At 44.8% G+C, this 19,731-nt stretch overlaps 2 protein-coding genes across 2 annotated transcripts in view; one reads left to right on the top strand and one right to left on the bottom strand.

Annotated features, from left to right (window-relative positions):
• The window catches only part of pcdh7a (protocadherin 7a), an 89,774-nt gene extending 70,431 nt beyond the window's left edge, over window positions 1-19,343 (top strand). The window contains exons 5-6 of the mRNA XM_061905087.1: window positions 14,961-15,162; window positions 16,019-19,343. Coding sequence (XP_061761071.1) covers window positions 14,961-15,162; window positions 16,019-16,548 — 732 coding nt within the window. The 3' untranslated portion in view covers window positions 16,549-19,343. The remainder of the gene's footprint in view (window positions 1-14,960; window positions 15,163-16,018) is intronic.
• On the bottom strand, window positions 10,031-11,949 carry LOC133555764 (protein enabled homolog). Its single transcript, XM_061905100.1, has 2 exons — window positions 10,438-11,949; window positions 10,031-10,341 (listed from the first exon to the last, which is right to left on the bottom strand). The coding sequence occupies exon 1, from the start codon at window positions 11,751-11,753 to the stop codon at window positions 10,452-10,454; it is 1,302 nt and encodes a 433-aa protein (XP_061761084.1). The 5' UTR covers window positions 11,754-11,949; the 3' UTR covers window positions 10,031-10,341; window positions 10,438-10,451.
• Window positions 19,344-19,731: the final 388 nt, after the last annotated feature.

The following is a 19,731-nucleotide window of genomic DNA, read 5'->3' as shown; positions in this document are numbered from 1 at the left end:
TTGGCTTGTCTTGGGTCCTTTATTGACGGTCTTTTGTTCACCGCAGCACTACTAATTACTCACAGCAGGGAGCCCATGTGAAAGTGCTGTGTGTGCGTGTGTGTGTGTGTGCGTGTGTCCATTCATATGTGTAACTTATCTCTCGTGGTGATGACTATTAGGCTCAAATAGTTAGCAGCTTTAATGTCCATTAATACTTGACCAAAGGAAGCAAGACAATGGCATCTCTGTGGCACAGGTGGTAGAGTCAAAGTGATGATGAGGATGCAGTCACTCATAAGCCGCTGGTAGAACCAGTTAGGTCACTACTAGTCAAGGCTGGTAGAACGAATTAATTAACAAAATTCAAGACTGATAGAGCTAGTCAAGTCACTGCTAGTCAAGGCTGATATAGAGCTAATTAAGTCACTGCTGGTAGAACTAGTTAAGTCACTGCTAGTCAAGGCTGGTAGAACTAGTCAAGTCATGACTAGTCAAGGCTGGTAGAGCTAGTCAAGACACGACTAGTCAATACTGGTATAGCTAGTCAAGTCACTACTGGTCGCACTTGAGGTTTTTTTGCTCCTTGATAGAGAATGTGATCTGCATTGTGTGATTATTTTTATCACGGAGAAATACCAACGGTGGCCACAAGGGGGCCGCACTGCTGCAGTAGAGAGTGAGAGAGAGAGAGAGAGAGAGAGAGAGAGAGAGAGAGAGACAGAGAGAGAGAGATATCAGATGACCTCCTGCTGCAGTTCATCTTCTCTTGCTCTCCTCACACAACAGGGCTGCTGTACTACAACATTGTGTGTGTGTGTGTGTGCGTGTGTGTGTGTTAGTGACAGTGTTTTTTAGGACAACATGGCACAGAGTGGCTTTAAGTTTTTACTTGTGCCGCACTTTCCCCCCCTTCCTCTGAGCCTCATGCCCCACTCTTCCTCCCTCTCTGGTCTCTCCCTGGTCTTCCTCCCTCCTTGTCTTCCTCCCTCTCTGGTCTTCCTCCCTCCCTGGACTCCCCCCCCCCCACTGGTTTTCCTCCCTCCCTCCTTGGTCTTCCTCCCTCCCACTCTTCCTCCCTCTCTGGTCTCTCCCTGGTCTTCCTCCCTCCCTGGACTCCCCCCCCCCACTGGTTTTCCTCCCTCCCTCCCTCCCTGGTCTTCCTCCCTCCCACTCTTCCTCCCTCTCTGGTCTCTCCCTGGTCTTCCTCCCTCCCTGGACTTCCCCCCTCCCTGGTCTTCCTCCCTCCCACTCTCCCATCCTCTCTGGTCTCTCCCTGGTCTTACTCCTTCCTGGTCTTCCTCCCTCTCTGGTCTCTCCCTGGTCTTACTCCTTCCTGGTCTTCCTCCCTCTCTGGTCTCTCCCTGGTCTCCCTCCATCCTGGTCTTCCTCCCTCTCTGGTCTCTCCCTGGTCTTCCTCCCTCCCTGGACTTCTCCCTCCCTGGTCTTCCTCCCTCCCACTCTTCCTCTCTCCTGGTCTTCCTCTCTGGTCTCTCCCTGTTGTTGCTCCCTCCTGGTCTTCCTGCCTCCCACACTTCCTCCCTCCCGGTCTTTCTCCTTCCCTGGTCTTCCTCTCTCCCTCGTCTTCCTCTCTGCAGTGCAGCACGGTGATTATCATTCCTCTCACACAGGGCCTGATAGTCAGATACTGCTGAGCACCCTTCTACATCACCTGCTGCGACGGGGGGCAATGCAGGCAGCCAGAGACGGGGGAGGGGGCAGGAGGGTCCGCAGAGTGAGTGTGTGTGTGTGTGTGTGTGTGTGTGTGTGTGTGTGTGTGTGTGTGTGTGTGTGTGTGTGTGTGTGTGTGGAAGAAGAGGAGGTCTGCAGAAGAAGGGAAGACAGAGAAACATGGAGAGCAAGTCGCTCGGCGTTAGAGTGCAGGAAAAGGGAGAAAATTGTGCTTACTGCAGAGGTGGTCCCACTGCAACAAACTGCATATAAATGTGTGTGTGTGTATGTGTGTGTGTGTGTGCGCGAGTGTGTGTGTGTGGAAAGCACATTGTGTTGCATTTCTTTTAAGTACGAAAACCGCTTGATAAAGAAAAGTCTGATAGATAGATAGATAGATAGATAAATAGATAGATAGATAGATTGATAGATAGATGGATAGATGGATAGATAGATATCATGTGACAGTGATTATTGGTTTATCCACAAATGGCAGCAAGAGAAGAATGTAAAAAGAAAAAAAATACCCACTGGAAGTTGAAGTTCTTTTATATCAAAGAATATCAAAGTATATCAAGGTATATCAAAAATATATTTCAAAGTATATCAAAGTATATCAAAATATATGAATGTTGATTAAAGTATATCAATTTTATTTTAAGTATATCAAAGTATATTAAAGCAATGTATATTCAAAGTATAAGTTTCGTTGTACTTGTGCAATGACAATAAAGACCTATCCTATCCTATGAAAGTATATGAAGTACGTAGTAGCTGAGATAGGCACCAGCGCCCCTCTCGACCCCAAAAGGAATAAGTGGTAGAAAATGGATGGATGGATGGATGGATAGTTGAAATAAGTCTGAAAGGTGGCACAATAGTGTGAGCAAATGCTGAAATTTGGAGAGTTATTTGTGCGTTGAGAGCATCCCCTACTGGGCACAGGTGGTTTTGCGTGTCTGTGGCTTTAATGCTCATCCTGGTCAAATCTGTTTCAGACACAGTGGTCCCGTTTACCCTGCATCCCAAATCAGAATTGTTTTGCCCTCAAATGCCACAGTTTGAATATTTTTGTTGCCAAACTTAACAAAGTGTTTCAAATGTGATCATCAGATGGAGGCCACGTCAGGAGAGCGTTAGAACACCTTTGGATCTTTTCAAATGTGACTGCAGTCTAAATACCACCACCACCTGTATGCCACTTTGACATCATCTTTGGTCAAGCTGCGTCGCCCGTGTGCGCAGGAAAAGAACTGGGCCGCTAGCGGAGGTGGACACGTCATCACAACATTTGCTTTTAGCCGCGCTCTGTTAGTCAAGTCTTTTTAGCAGCCCAAAAATACGGTGCATCACTCTTCAAGAGTGCACAATTGTACCACTTATTCTTCACATACATATAAATATATATATATATATATATAGATATATATATATATATATATATATATATATATATATATATTTATATATATATATATATATGTATATATATATATATATATATATCTATATATATATATATATATGTATATATATATATATATAATATATATATATATATATATATCTATATATATATATATATATATATATATATATATATATACATATATATATATGCGGTGTAAGAGGGGTTAATGCGTCTGCCTCACAATACGAAGGTCCTGCAGTCCTGGGTTCAATCCTAGACTCAGGATCTTTCTGTGTGGAGTTTGCATGTTCTCCCCGTGAATGCGTGGGTTCCCTCAGGGTACTCCGGCTTCCTCCCACTTCCAAAGACATGCACCTGGGGATAGGTTGATTGGCAACACTAAGTTGGCCCTAGTGTGTGAATGTGAGTGTGAATGTTGTCTGTCTATCTGTGTTGGCCCTGCGATGAGGTGGCGACTTGTCCAGGGTGTACCCCGCCTTCCGCCCGACTGTAGCTGAGATAGGCGCCAGCGACCCCAAAAGGGAATAAGCGGTAGAAATGGATGGATGGATGGATGGATATATATATATATATATATATATATATATATATATATATATATATATACATATAATCGCTTTCCATATATATATGTGTTTACACATACATATGAATACTTGCATCACACTGTATATGTACTGTATACACTCCTGCACTCCTTAGCATTACTCAATGAATATTTCATGAGCTCCACCCCATCTTATTAGATCTTTTAAGGGGATTTTTTTCCCCTGCTCACTTGCTCCTTAAGTGTGAAATTAGTTGGTGAGATATGAAGATGCGTATCTGGGATGTTTTGTTTGAAACTAGTCCGTCTTTCTCAACACCCCGCTTTGTTATCGCCGCTCCACTTTTCTTCTTTATCGCTGCACCAAAAGGGCAGCAGAATAAAGCCATTTAACATCTGAGCCATGGAAAGCACTCTCAGGTGCGCTACGTTGTTCTCCAGTGAGTCCCAGGTTTGTTGAATAAACACACACACACATCCACCCCAATTTCCCCCCCCCCCACCCACACACACACACAAACACACACACTATGTCCTATGTCTAGAGCAGGGGTCGGCAACCCAAAATGTTGAAAGAGCCATATTGGACCAAAAATACAAAAACAAATCTGTCCGGAGCCGCAAAACAAATTTAAAAGCCATATTATATACAGATAGTGTGTCATGAGTTATAAATTGAATTGAGAGGACTTAAAGGAAACTAAATGAGCTCCAATTTAGCTACAAATGAGGCATGATGATGCAATGTGTACATATAGCTAGCCTAAATAGCATGTTAGCATCGATTAGCTTGCAGTCATGCAGGGACAAAATATGTGATTAGCACTCCACACAAGTCAATAACATCAACAAAACTCACCTTTGTGCATTCACGCAAAACATTAAAAGTTTGGTTGACAAAATGAGACAGAAAAAGAAGTGACATAAAATACGTCCTAGAAAGTCGGAGAAAGTTGTACATGTAAACAAACCACGGTGAGTTCAAACAGCGCCAAAATTAGTAGGACAAAACGGCGCTCGCCAAATACTTGAATCAGTGAAGCATGTTTAATACAAAAGGTGTGCATTATAACAATTATGGAGGTTTGTGTCATTTTTGTCCTCCTACAGAAACCATATTAATACAAAAAATATATTTTTTCCCTTCATCTTTTTCCATTTTTCATACATTTTTGAAAAAGCTACAGAGAGCCACTAGGGCAGCGCTAAAGAGCCGATTCGGCTCTAGAGCCGCGGGTTGTCAACCCCCGGTCTAGTGGATCTTTTGCCTGGTTTAAGGTGTGCATCAAGGCAATGAGTCAGTGGAATATGCTGACAGGAAGGTTCTCAGGAAGACACAGGTGTGTTAACTCCTTTGAAGATGATATATTTGCAGGGCTTATTGAAATAGACACAATGGCAGCGGATGTGCTTGGCGGCAGAGAAGAGTCCTCGTGTTTACACAATGCAAGTATGAGGTCAAGCAGACAGGTGGAGACGGTGTCAGGAGACCAGGTGGGTCGTCGCCAAGATCAATAAATGACTGACTGAGCGAGAAGACAAACAATCCTAGCTGATAGCAAACTTCTCTAAGCCTTCAAGGATTTGCCTAAATACTGTCATTAACATGCATTTCTCTTGCAGACTCATGGATAATTATCCTAATAATTCACCTTTAGAAATGAGAAGATAAAACACCTTTGATGAACTGTTGATTGATGCGTGGTAACTCATTAGATAATAATGACTTATGTGACATTGCATAAAATTCAACTGATATGAAACATCTCAAACTACGTCTACATACTTTTGTCTGACAAGACGTTTGTTCTCAGCAGACACTTATGTCAATAACACCTTTAGCCGGACACCATATTGTCCACAAAATGATTGTTGACGAATGATTATCAGCATCATTTGTCAAGTCACGCTTCAAATGCAAATTGTATACCTCATGACTATAGTATTTTCAACATCGAAATTAGAAGGTCAATAACCTGTAATGATCCTGAATAAGTAAATACTCTTTAAAATATAACCGCATGTTTCGGCTTCTGCAGCCGTCATCATGAAGCAAGGCAGCCCAAACTTGTCAGGTCATAACTTTATCTTACGAGCCCACAGAAATTAACCATTCATAAATACACACCAGGAGGCTAAATGAACCTCTTCAACATAGTCCTGCACAGTGTTCACTTGGTGTGATATCATGTGTGATACTAGCAGTCCTGCACAGTGTTTACTTGGTGTGATATCATGTGTGATACTAGCAGTCCTGCACAGTGTTCACTTGGTGTGATATCATGTGTGATACTAGCAGTCCTGCACAGTGTTCACTTGGTGTGATATCATGTGTGATACTAGCAGTCCTGCACAGTGTTCACTTGGTGTGATATCATGTGTGATACTAGCAGTCCTGCACAGTGTTCACTTGGTGTGATATCATGTGTGATATTAACAGTTCTGCAGTGTTTACTTGTGTCTGGTATCATTTGTGATACTAGCAGTCCTGCACACTGTTCACTTGGTGTGAAATCATGTGTGATACTAGCAGTCCTGCACAGTGTTTACTTGGTGTGACACAGTGTGCGATACTAGCAGTCATGCACAGTGTTTACTTGGTGTGATATCATGTGCGACACTAGCAGTCCTGCAGAGTGTTTACTTGGTGTGAAATCATGTGTAATACTAGCAGTCCTGCACAGTGTTTACTTGGTGTGACACCGTGTGCGATACTAGTAGTCATGCACAGTGTTTACTTGGTGTGATATCATGTGCGATACTAGCAGTACTGCAGAGTGTTTACTTGGTGTGATATCCTGTGTGATACTAGCAGTCCTGCACAGTGTTCACTTGGTGTGATATCATGTGTGATATTAACAGTTCTGCAGTGTTCACTTGTGTCTGGTATCATGTGTGATACTAGCAGTCCTGCACAGTGTTTACTTGTGTCTGGTATCATTTGTGATACTAGCAGTCCTGCACACTGTTCACTTGGTGTGAAATCATGTGTGATACTAGCAGTCCTGCACAGTGTTCACTTGGTGTGACACCGTGTGCGATACTAGCAGTCATGCACAGTGTTTACTTGGTGTGATATCATGTGCGACACTAGCAGTCCTGCAGAGTGTTTACTTGTGTCTGGTATCATGTGTAATACTAGCAGTCCTGCAGTGTTCACTTGGTGTGAAATCATGTGTAATACTAGCGGTCCTGCACAGTGTTTACTTGGTGTGACACCGTGTGCGATACTAGTAGTCATGCACAGTGTTTACTTGGTGTGATATCATGTGCGATACTAGCAGTACTGCAGAGTGTTTACTTGGTGTGATATCCTGTGTGATACCAGCAGTCCTGCAGAATTTTTACTTGGTTTGATATCATGTGCGATACTAGCAGTCCTGCAGAGTGTTTACTTGGTGTGATATCATGTGTGATACTAGCAGTCCTGCAGATTTTTACTTGTTGTGATATCATGTGTGATACTAGCAGTCCTGCAGAGTGTTTACTTGTGTGTGATATCATGTGCGATACTAGCAGGCCTGCAGAGTTTTTACTTGTTGTGATATCATGTGTGATACTAGCAGTCCTGCAGAGTGTTTACTTGTGTTTGATATCATGTGCGATACCAGCAGTGCTGCAGAGTGTTTACTTGGTGTGATATCATGTATGATACTAGCAGTCCTGCAGAGTGTTTATATGTGTGTGATATCATGTGCGAACCTAGCAGTCCTGCAGAGTGTTTACTTAGTGTGTGATATCATGTGCGATCATAGCAGTCCTGCAGAGTGTTTACATCTGTGTGATATAATGTGCAATCCTAACAGTCCTGCAGAGTGTTTATGTGTGTGATATCATGTGCGATACGAGCAGTCCTGCAGAGTGTTTATGTTTGCGATATCATGTGCGATACTAGCAGTCTTGCAGAGTGTTTATATGTGTGTGATATCATGTGCGATACTAGCAGTCCTGCAGAGTGTTTACTTGTGTGTGATATCATGTGCGATCCTAGCAGTCCTGCAGTGTTTATATGTGTGTGATATCATGTGCGATCCTAGCAGTCCTGCAGTGTTTATATGTGTGTGATATCATGTGCGATACTAGCAGTCCTGCAGAGTGTTTACTTGTGTGTGATATCATGTGCGATCCTAGCAGTCCTGCAGTGTTTATATGTGTGTGATATCATGTGCGATCCTAGCAGTCCTGCAGAGTGTTTACATGTGTGTGATATCATGTGCAATCCTAACAGTCCTGCAGAGTGCTTATGTGTGTGATATGTGCGATACTAGCAGCCAATGGCCATGGCGATCACTGACTCTTTCAGGGAACTGGTGTGATACTGATGGGCACGTCCTCAAGTGTGCGGAACAACCTTCGACAAGCACTGCAGTGTGGTTTGGTAACACTGTGACCTCCTGCTGAAATACACTCTATTGCCAAAAGTGTTTGGCCACCTGCCTTGACTCACATATGAACTTGAAGTGCCATCCCATAGAATTGTCCAAAATGTTTTGGTAACCTGGAGCATTCAAAGTTCCTTCCACTGGAACTACGGGGCCAAGCCCAACTCCTGAAAAACAACCCCACACCATAATTCCTCCTCCTCCAAATTTCTCACTGGGCACAATGCAGTCCGAAATGTTGCGTTCTCCTGGCAACCTCCACACCCAGACTGGTCCATCAGATTGCCAGATGGAAACGTGTGATTCATCAGTCCAGAGAAGGTGTCTCCACTGCTCTAGAGTCCAGTGGCCACGTGCTTTACACCACTGCATCCCAAGCTTTGCATTGGACTTGGTGATGTATGGCTTAGATGCAGCTGCAAGGCCATGGAAACCCATTCCATGAAGTTCTCTGCATACTGTATGTGGGCTAATTGGAAGGTGACATGAAGTTTGGAGCTCTGTAGCAAGTGACTGTGCAGAAAGTCTTTGCACTGTGCTGACCTCTCTGTCAGTTTACCTGACCTACCACTAGGTGGCCTACTTGCTGTTGTTCCCAAACTCTTCACTTTTCTTATAATAAAGCTGACAGTTGACTTTGAACTAAGGTTGCCATAGTTACACATGTTCCAGTCCAAACTGGGATGGTTTCTACTTAGCAAAGTTTTCTTGATTCCTCAGTTATAGTTTAATGGACCTGATCAGAGATGTGTGCAACAAAGACGATTCTTACTTGATGAAGACATTTGTTTTTTGGTTGTGAAAAAAGAGGAGTACCTGAGATGTAAATGATAGATTAAGCCTACACTGTAGTCCATATAGAGTGATACTTTTCCTTCTTTCATCTCAGACCAAGATGACAAGCAACCTTCTTCTTCATTCATTTTGCAGTCTTTCATGTTCATTAGGTGAACTTCTCCTTTTCTTCTGTGTCTGCAAGGAAAGAAAGAGAATTTTCATCCAAGCCGTCCATCACTATTCCCTCTAGATCAGTGGTTCTCAACCTTTTTTCAGTGATGTACCCCCTGTGGACATATTTTTAATTCAAGTACCCCCTAATCAGAGCAAAGCATTTTTGGTTGAAAAAAAAGAGATAAAGAAGTGAAATACAGCACTATGTCATCAGTTTCTGATTTATTAAATTGTGCAAAATATTGCTCAGTTGTAGTGGTCTTTCAAGAACTATTTTGAAAAAAAGATATAAAAATAACTAAAAACTTGTTGAAAAATAAACAAGTGATTCAATTATAAATAAAGATTTCTACACATAGAAGTAATCATCAATTTAAAGTGCCCTTTGTCAGGCTTGCCTCTGACAGTTTGACTATGTTTTAGTTTTTTCCTCTGCACTTGTCTTTGTTTCCTCTGTGTGTGTAGTGTTTCCTGTCAGCGCTCTTATTTTGTTGGTTTCCTGTCTTTATCCCTGAGTGCTGTGTTCCCCCTTTGCTGCAGCTGATTGGCGCCTGGCCACACCTGGTGTAAATTAGTTCGCTCCTATTTAGACCTGCCTTGCCATCCAGTCACCGCTGGATTATTGTATTGTATTGCATGTCGCACTTGTCATTGCTACGTGTCGTGTCGTGTCGTGTCGTGTCGTGTCGTGTCGTGTCGTGTCAATGCAGCGTTGCGGTAAGCTATGTTTGATAGCGGTTTTTAGCTTACTGTCTTTTGTTCCCTGCTTCCAATTTGTTTTCTAAGTACAAGTACGATTTCTGTTTTCCATGCTAAAGTTCCTTTTTGTTTTCTAGCTCCCTTGCTCGCTCTCTTAGTTTATCTGCCTACGTGCGTGCTTTTTGTTTGTACCCTTTGTTTGGTTTTATTCTACTATTTTATATTAAAACCATGTTTCCTTATTCAATGCCCGCCTCTGTCTCCGCATCTTGGGGTTCGTCAACAACAAACTCTGACACTCTTTGGGGATTGTAATAGAGATCCTGTTATGGTTTACTAAGGGAGGACGTGACGGCAAACGAACACCAGGTGGCAGTATCTCCAAAGATTTATTATATATAGTAAATATATACATAAATCTGTAGTACTACTAATAATAATAATAATACTATTACTGCTAATGAATAAACCAAGGAAATGAAGTCTGATCAAAACTCAAGTGTGTATGGTGTAAGGCTATGTGTGTAGATTAGCTGAAGGATGTCTTACCAAAATGTTGACGGAAGTGAAGTAACGCGGAAGTCCGTGGGAAAACGTGTCCAAGCGTGGGGTCGAGAATCCAAAAGGCAGTCCGGGGGGCAAGGGGAACAACAGGGGATCCAGGAGAAACACGGGATGAGCTGCGGGAAGACAACAAGAGCATCAGACAACAGAAACACGGAAGTCGCAGGGGAAGAGCGAGTACGTGGGATGGAAGCCAGACACAGGATGCTTACTCAGGTACAGATGGCTATAATCCGGCCAGTGATGGCAGGTTGTCCAGGTCTATAAAGGCAGCTCCGTCATTACCATCAGGTGTGAAGTTTGCAGGTGACTGATTGCAGCTGGCAGCTGCTGCAGGGCGGGGACGCGCGCGGCTCGTTCCTGGATGTGTGCGCCCGTGGGCGTGCCCCGAGTGGCGCACAGATGGACGAGCGGCGCTGGCAGGGGTCTGAACCGTAACAGTACCCCCCTTCTTATGGACAGCTTCCAGATGTCCCACAGGTCGAAACACCAAGAGCACAGGAACAAAAGTCAAGGGAGGGCGGAGGGGCGAACTGGTGGTGGGTCGCCAGCCCAAGTGTCCCCGAATCCACCGGGGACGAGTCTGGTGGCGACGGCGAGTAGAATGCAGCTGACGCCGGCGAGGCGGGCAACCAAGTAACGGGCACCATCTTGGAAGTCGTGGAGGCGGACGCGAGTGACGCCATGGTGCGTCTCGCCAGAAACGAGGAGGTGATGTCTGAAGCGTAGAGGCATAGGAAGACGGCGGCGTGCAGGCAGCGGACGTCATCTGCGGCGTGGAAGCAGCAGACGTCAAAGCCAAAGACGAGGAGGGCAGCTGAGGAGCTGGCCGATGTACTGAAGTCGGCGCTACAGGCCGAGGGGCAGAGGTCGAGGCCAGCCTGGGAGCTGGTGGAGACACAGGGGCCAGCCAGGGAGCTGGTGGAAACGAGGGGTTCAGCCTTGGGGCTGGCACTAGTTCGGGTGCTAGCTCAGGGACTGCCGTTAGCTCGGAGGCTAGCTCGGAGACTACCGCTAGCTCGGGTACTGCTGCTAGCTCGGGTACTGCCGCTAGCTCGGAGGCTAGCTCGGGGACTGTCGCTAGCTCGGGGGCTAACTGTGGGGCTGGTGCTAACTCAGGGGCTAGCTCGGGGACAGACGCTAGCTCGGAGGCTAGCTGTGGGGCTGGTGCTAGTTCGGGCGCTAACCTGGGGACTGGTGCCAGCTCAGAGGCTAGTCTGGGGACTGGAGCTAGCTCGGTCGCTAGCCAGGGAACTGGTGCTAGTTCGGAGGCTAGCCAGGGAACTGGTGGCTGTGGCTGAGAAAAGCGGAAGACAGGTGGAATTAGTTTGGCAGGGGGTAGCCTGTCTGGGTGCCACTGCGCCGCCACACCAGCACAGCCACCAGTACTATCCCCCCCCTCCAAAATTGGATGCCAGACGCTTCCTGCAGACTGAGGAACAGTCTCTAAGGGTGGAAAGAGGGTGTCCAGGCGACGAGAAAATTCCTCTTTGCTAATATTGCTACTGAACATCCCCTTCCAAGACATGTTGACGGGACAAGACAAATCCTCCCGTGTGGAGCAAAAAAAAAAGAAAAAGACAGTGAATGGGAGAAGAGGAGGAGAAAGAAAAAAAATTCACAGGGGGCTGAACGAAAGTCACTGGGGCAGGGCTAAGGTACCGTCAGGTCCCTAATCAATTGGCCGGATTATACTGTTATGGTTTACTAAGGGAGGACGTGACGGCAAACGAACACCAGGTGGCAGTATCTCCAAAGATTTATTATATATAGTAAATATATACATAAATCTGTAGTACTACTAATAATAATAATAATGCTATTACTGCTAATGAATAAACCAAGGAAATGAAGTCTGATCAAAACTCAAGTGTGTATGGTGTAAGGCTATGTGTGTAGATTAGCTGAAGGATGTCTTACCAAAATGTTGACGGAAGTGAAGTAACGCGGAAGTCCGTGGGAAAACGTGTCCAAGCGTGGGGTCGAGAATCCAAAAGGCAGTCCGGGGGGGCAAGGGGAACAACAGGGGATCCAGGAGAAACACGGGATGAGCTGCGGGAAGACAACAAGAGCATCAGACAACAGAAACACGGAAGTCGCAGGGGAAGAGCGAGTACGTGGGATGGAAGCCAGACACAGGATGCTTACTCAGGTACAGATGGCTATAATCCGGCCAGTGATGGCAGGTTGTCCAGGTCTATAAAGGCAGCTCCGTCATTACCATCAGGTGTGAAGTTTGCAGGTGACTGATTGCAGCTGGCAGCTGCTGCAGGGCGGGGACGCGCGCGGCTCGTTCCTGGATGTGTGCGCCCGTGGGCGTGCCCCGAGTGGCGCACAGATGGACGAGCGGCGCTGGCAGGGGTCTGAACCGTAACAGATCCATCTGGATTCATGAACTTACTTCTAAACATTTCTTCACAAAAAAATAAATATTTAGCATCAATATTTATGTAACCAAAAAATCTAGCTGTCAACACTGTTGCATTTCTTTTCAGACTTTGTGAACTTACATTCATATTTTGTTGAAGTATTATTCAATAAATATATTTATAAAGTATTTTTGAATTGTTGCTATTTTTAGAATATTTAAAAAAAATCTCACGCACCCCTTGGCATACATTCAAGTACCCCCAGGGGTACGCGCGCCCCCATTTGAGAACCACTGCTCTAGATTATCCCAAGGCGACATTGCATTATTTGAGTTCTTCCCACCCTAATCTGGATTTATTTTGTCTCTCTGATCCCTTTTCTTCCTCCCGCGCACACGACACGTTACAAAGCCGGTGTAAATTGAAAGGGTGGTAATGTTGAGCGCAGGTAAAATGCTGTGAGAGGAGCTACGAGCTGTGTGTTAAGGAAATAGCTTGTGTGATCCCTGGAGGCCACAAAGGAGTCATTTAAGTCTCTCTGATGTACGCTTGCTTGGCGGCGCTCGCTACACGCAGGTGATTTGTGTGTTGGAGATCACAGCAGGTGTGATGCTGTCTCTGAGTGACTGATGTGGACTTACTGAATCATCACTTCGTCACTGCTGGCCCAACAATGATGATTGAATTTCAAAGTCACCTGCAATGTTTCTTTTGCGCCACTTGACTATTCCTTGTCGCTGTAAAGCACAGTCCACCAAGGTTGTTACTTTTTAGTCCGCACTCTCCACTAGGCTGCAGCAATCCTTTTCTGCTGCCCTCCACGACAGAGCGCTGTACCGTGGTGGCCATCTTGGTATCAAACAAGAGTGAATGGTTAAAGAAGCCGAAGGGCATCAAATACAATCAAAGAGCACTGAGCTGATGCAACCAGCTGCCACTTCAGGGGCGCCATTTTTACATTCAGCTCCAAAAATAAAACAACTGTGAAAAAAGCATCATTGGCGGTCACTGGAAGCAAGTGTGACAATCCTCCTGGTAGGGGGTATCCCTTTATGGAGGATGCCTGTGCGTTACTTTGTTTTACCTGGGGAGACTGGTGCATGGACAGTCACCACAACATCCTTGACAGAGTCCAGTGGCATGGAGTCCAAGACGACTAGGGACCATTTTCTGCTGCAGCTTTCTCCCGCCATCGCAGCCGTTGTGGTAGTTCTTAAATCTACCATCTTCCGCCTGCTCCGCCGTTGAGGTCTTCACCGTATCCCTGGCTAGGGGGCAGTCAGGTACTAGGCCTTTGCCAAGGGCCACCTGGGGTAACAGTAGGAAAGGGGTTAACCTCCTTGTGCCTCAAGACCCCAAAGAGGAGCCTCCACTGCCGGATGCACTTTAACCTCATGCCCAGGACACAATACATAGTATGCACATAGACAAACAAGACAAAAACACGTTTTCACCCCCACATAGACCGTGGTGGTGTCTGCAGGGCTCCATGCCACGGCCTGCTGGGAGCGTGGGGGTTTAGGAGACAGGAATGGACCCAACTAAGTAGCCATGAGAGTCAACCCTTTTCTAGGCTGCCCTTTTCTAGGCTGCCCGCTCGCTCTCGACCAATGTATGGTCAATGCGGAAGACCGAAGTGTCCGAGACATGCAAACCCTGCAAAGGCTCCATGAAGCTCGTCCATCGTGACGCCGCATCTCCCCCCGGTCTCCTAAAGCTGATTCCGGTGGGACAGAAAGCCAGCGATTGCTGTCAGGCAGATCCAAAATTCCCCAAGAAGCAGCACAGAAGTCATGAAAGTGCCACCCCTTGTGGCACAGTCCCAAACACCTCATTTATTAGACCTCCTCAGATTGTGCAGGTGGAGCAAATCCTTCCATGTTTGGAGGACTACTGGACATCCTCCTAAGACCTCTGCCATGAACCTTTGTTGACATACCAGGGATGTGTTCTTCCCCGGAATGTGACAAGAGTCAACATTAAGGACCGCTGTGAAGGATGCTGACATGTTCCCAGCTGCAACAAAACACATGAGGCAGTTTAAGGGCGGGCCAAAGGTTGCTAAACATCAGGCATGGCCAAGCAGTTGTAATCCAAACCAGATTACCCAAAAAGTTTGCAAGGCAACCATGATTGTTTGCACTGAAACACAATCACCTAATCCCAATATGTCTTTCCTAATCACCAAAAATGATTCTTGGGCACACCCACTGCTGCTGCTCACTGCTCCCCTCACTTCCCAGGGGGTGATCAAGGTTGATGGGTCAAATGCAGAGAATCATTTGGCCACACCTAGTGTGTGTGTGTGACAATCATTGCTACTTGAAGTACTTGATGATTCATCCCATATTCTTTGTGCCCTGCAGGGAACCCTTCGCCGGGTGACCTTCTCTGTGGTGAGCCAGGCTCAGGATCCTGGCTGCTACGACAGCGGCCTGGAGGACTCGGAGACCCCCAGCAGCAAGAGTTCGTCGGGGCCGCGCATGGGAGCCCTGCCGCTGCCTGAGGAAGGTTATGAGCGCACCACGCCCGAGGGCAGTGTGGGGGAGGAGGAGCATGTGGAGAACGGTCAGTAGACACACACACACGCACGTGTGCACACACACACATACACGCACGCATGTGTGCACACGCATACACACACGCGTTCACGCACACACACATGCACACACACACATACACGCCCGCGCACGCACACACGCACGTGCGCACACACACACACACACTCAAACACGCACGCGCGCACACACACTCACTCAAACACGCACGCACGCACACACACACACACACATGCACAGTCTAACATGCTAGCATGTTTGTTTTTTTCAACTAACCAAATGTCTACGATAAAAAAAGAGAATGCGGAGAGTTTTGTCGCTTACTGTACACAACATGGTTATTATAATAACTACACCATACAGTAAACTGCATAGTTATTATAATAACTACTACTTCAGCTACTTAAAAAAAGCTGTTCTCCATGTATCCCTTGCACAGCTGAAAGAACTGTGCATGGTAATGTATGAAGGCCACTATAATAATGCATGAAGGCCACTATAACCTTGCATTAAGGCCACTATAGCCTTGTATGGCTTTACATGGACAATAACGCTGACCTTGGTCTTTGGGTGTGAGGAGGCTTCACTGACCACTTGAACCAGAATTCTAGGGATTGTACAAGAATCCGATATGTAACTTCCTCTAGTCCGTGTACGTCATCCTAACTTTCAAAAAAAGTATTTTCTGAGGTGTCTCAGGGACAGCCGAGCACAGCTGGATCTGGATCAGATCTTTCTCGTGTCTTTCTTCACTGATTGTTCAGTCATGTCCTATGTTCAGACCATTGTGAATTATACATATATATATATATATATATTTTTTTTTTTAAATGTAATCACCTAAAATGTTTTCATCGCGTTTTCAGATGCCAGGCAGCTGCCAGATGTGGCTTTGACCGGAAAGTGTACGCGGGAGTGTGATGAGTTCGGCCACTCGGACACGTGTTGGATGCCCATGCGCTCGTCGCCACGCCAACGCCACGGCAGCGACCCCCCGCGACTTTCCACCTTTGCCCCTGGTGACGACAACAACAATCTGCGAAGGAACGACCACGAAAGCGACAGTGAGAGCGCAGGGAGCGCCGGGAGTTCGGAACCAGGGACTGTCATCCCCGGAGAAGGTCAGAGGTTACCCCTGGTCAACGGTGACCCTTTGGGTACCTTAGGAAGAGCCAACAAGAACATGGGCGACCACAATCGGAACCTTCTCAACCGGAAGATGACCTCGGCCTCGTACGACACCTTCAGCAGCGCAGGCTTTGGGAGACGCCAACAGGAGGAGGGAGGAGGAGAAGAAGGCCAAAACCCAGCGGAGGTCATACCTCTCACCCGGACTGGAGGGGACTTCAAGACCACGTCCTGCCTCACATTGTCACGCCGTGAAGTCTACCTGTGACCTCCACCGCCACGCAGCAATTGGCCTTTAGTCGGACTTGTCAACATGATGCTTGACTAGAAGTTGTATATGCATTGAGAACTTGTGGATTCTAATATTTATACTTCAGCCAGTGATGCATCAACTCTTTTGAGAGCTCCTGCCAGGAGTACTTTCTTTTAAAAAGATTACAAAACAAGAAGAAAAAGAAGCGAACGCTGCCTGCAGGCACTGATTCTATTATGTCCATGTGGAGGAGGACGACTTCATCTCTCCTTCATTGTTTTTCTACCTGAATCTGATGCATGCCTGACCTTCTGCCTCTGAGATAAAAGACTTGAAATCTTCATCACAACGCAAACTTTCAAGAGTCAAGCGGCAAACGATCAACGTTTAGCGATAAGCAGAAAAAACTACAACTTAACTATCCGGTTTGTATGTATTGAAGCAGAATTAGCGTCACACTATATCAACAAAAAATAAAATACATTTTGAATAACAAACACTTTACAAGAGTCAAGCGGCAAACGATCAACGTCTAGTGATAAGCAGAAAAAAATACAACTTAGCTATCCGGTTTGTATTTAGTGAAGCAAAATTTGCATCACACTATATCAACAAAAAATAATATACATTTTGAATAACAAACACTTCACAAAAATAAAGTGGCAACAACACAGAACTCAAAACTGACATTTGCAAGAAACGGTCTGAATCTTACGAATTTTCTAGGGCTGGGCAACGATTAAAATTTTTAATCAAAGTTAATCGCACTATTTCTCCGATTAATCACAATTAACTGCATTGTATACGCAAAGCCCAATAATGAATTCAAAATTAGTGTGTGGTGCATCTTTATTGGAATATTCTCCATTATGAACAAAAGTGTCAAAACATTTGTTGTGCAAACAATTTAAAGCACTACTTGTTAAACAGGAGCAATTAAATAGCATATTTTATGAAAATCAGCTCAAAAAATGTAAATACAAACATTCAAGCTTATTGCCACTGCCAGGGTATTTAAGTTATCCTGTTTGTTATGGAAAATAAATATAATCTACATACAAATCCCTGAGCCACAATCATAACATCCGAACAGGCAATTTCTGAGGTAACAGCAGAAACATTTTCTTTTATCAGGGAGAAAGATAAGAAAGGGTGAAGCACAAAACATTTCACTGCTGGGATTTCCTTTACAGGGGACTAGAATGTAATGTCCATGTTAATAATGGTGTTTCTTCAGAGAATCTCACTCAACTCGGTGCAGTTTGTTCATTCTTAGAACTTGACGGCCATTAATTTTAAATGTACTGCCCTGTGAATTGAAGTGCCATAACATTTTCTGTGCAAACACACTTTTAACACTGTATAACTTCAGTGAAGGGCCCGGCGCATATTTCAGAGTAATGCGTCTCCTTTGTTTTCATTATGCAAACTGTAGACAGAGCATGTAAATGCAGCACACACTTTTCATCAATATAATGCACTGTAACTCCGAGGTAATTATGCTTACCGATTGATGTCCAGTGGTCCCCACTGAGAGCAACTACAGCTGCACGTTGTAAAGTTGTCACTTTTACAGTCCTGTCCTTTTTATACAACTGGTGTATTCTTCGTGCGGTGTGTGTCTTAATGGCGGCTCATACGTGATGTCACTTATTGCGATTAGCACAATGTTTCTCAGGCCGGCGTCTTCCACAACACTAATGGGCCTACAGTCTGGAACTATCCACTTGTTAGCTTCTCTTGCTCTCCTTTATCTCTACTTCTCCCGCACGCAGGCTCCACTTTCTGCTTTGTTGAATGGTTTGCTCGCATCAACAGTGTGCTTCGCGTGAAGGTGATATTTTAGACCGGAAGTACTCCTGCGATAAGAAAATTCAGCTTGGCAGGCTACAAACCACTTTGCTTCTGTCAAATCCGCCGCCTGGAAGTACTTTATAATGAAAATGACTCTGTAAACGTTCTGTTGCGTTACCCTTCTTCTCCATGCTTGTTTTGTTTTTTTCCGCGTTCTCCTTCTTTTTCCACAGGAGCCAGCAATAGGCGTTAACAAAATAAAAGCATGTGAAACAACATACGCAAATGCGCGATAGCATAATTGTTGGCGTTAATAGATTGATGAGTTAACTCGTAATTGACGCATTAACTTGCCCAGCCCTATTATTTTCATTTTGAAGCAAATGCTGACAAAAATCAATTCACCTCTAAACTGTGATTCTAATTTATTGCAAATCTAAATTGGTTTGTTATTTTTAAGAATCGATTTTTAAACTGAGGATTTTCTTTATTTTACTCGCTGCGCGTATATGTCACATGTCAGCACCCAAGAGGACCTTTTGCTCCCTGTTTTGAAAAGGTTTTGTTATAACTTTCATCATTGTTACAATTCCAATATAAATGTTAGACCAAATAATATCATCTGAAAATCAGTTTACATCCAGAACAAATTTTGTATTCCAAGAATAGGAATTCAATTTAATAGTGAGTTGATGTAAGATCAACAGCCTGAGCGAAGGCTGTATTTGTCATATTAGTGCTTTTTTTATGTTGATTTGATTTCCTGAAGTTGCAGCTTTTCGCTTTTAAAACATCATTATTTTATGCTGATTTTTTGCAGTTATTTGGTTTCCGCTATATTTTTGTAAATAAATAAAGACAAATTATGGTAACTTTAACTCCCCCATCTTTTTCATGTAAAACAACAACTTTTTGAAATTATTTTGTTACACCTTTATTTTCGCTTTCGACATTTTTATCAAAATATTACAACTTTATTAAAGTAAAACAAAGTCTCGTAACACTATGATTTTCTTCCCATAAAATTGAGAGAGATACTCGGATTTTGTTCTCGAAAACATCGGAAGCCGGCCAGTTGTGAAGGGTTAGTGATCCCAAAATGAAGTGAAGTGAAGTGAATTATATTTATATAGCGCTTTTTCCTCAAGTGACTCAAAGCGCTTTACATAGTGAAACCCAATATCTAAGTTACAATTAAACCAGTGTGGGTGGCACTGGGAGCAGGTGGGTAAAGTGTCTTGCCCAAGGACACAACGGCATTGACTAGGATGGCGGAAGCAGGGATCGAACTTGCAACCCTCAAGTTGCTGACACGGTCGCTCTACCAACCGAGCTATACCGTCCTCATAGATGTGGAGGACCTCAGGCAGGGTGCAGGAAAGATGATTCTTTACTTCAATACAC

Source organism: Nerophis ophidion, linkage group LG01 (genome assembly GCF_033978795.1).
Source record: "Nerophis ophidion isolate RoL-2023_Sa linkage group LG01, RoL_Noph_v1.0, whole genome shotgun sequence".
Classification (NCBI taxonomy): Eukaryota; Metazoa; Chordata; class Actinopteri; order Syngnathiformes; family Syngnathidae; genus Nerophis; species Nerophis ophidion.
Note: the sequence above shows the minus strand (reverse complement) of the source record. Positions and strands in the feature narration are given on the sequence as shown.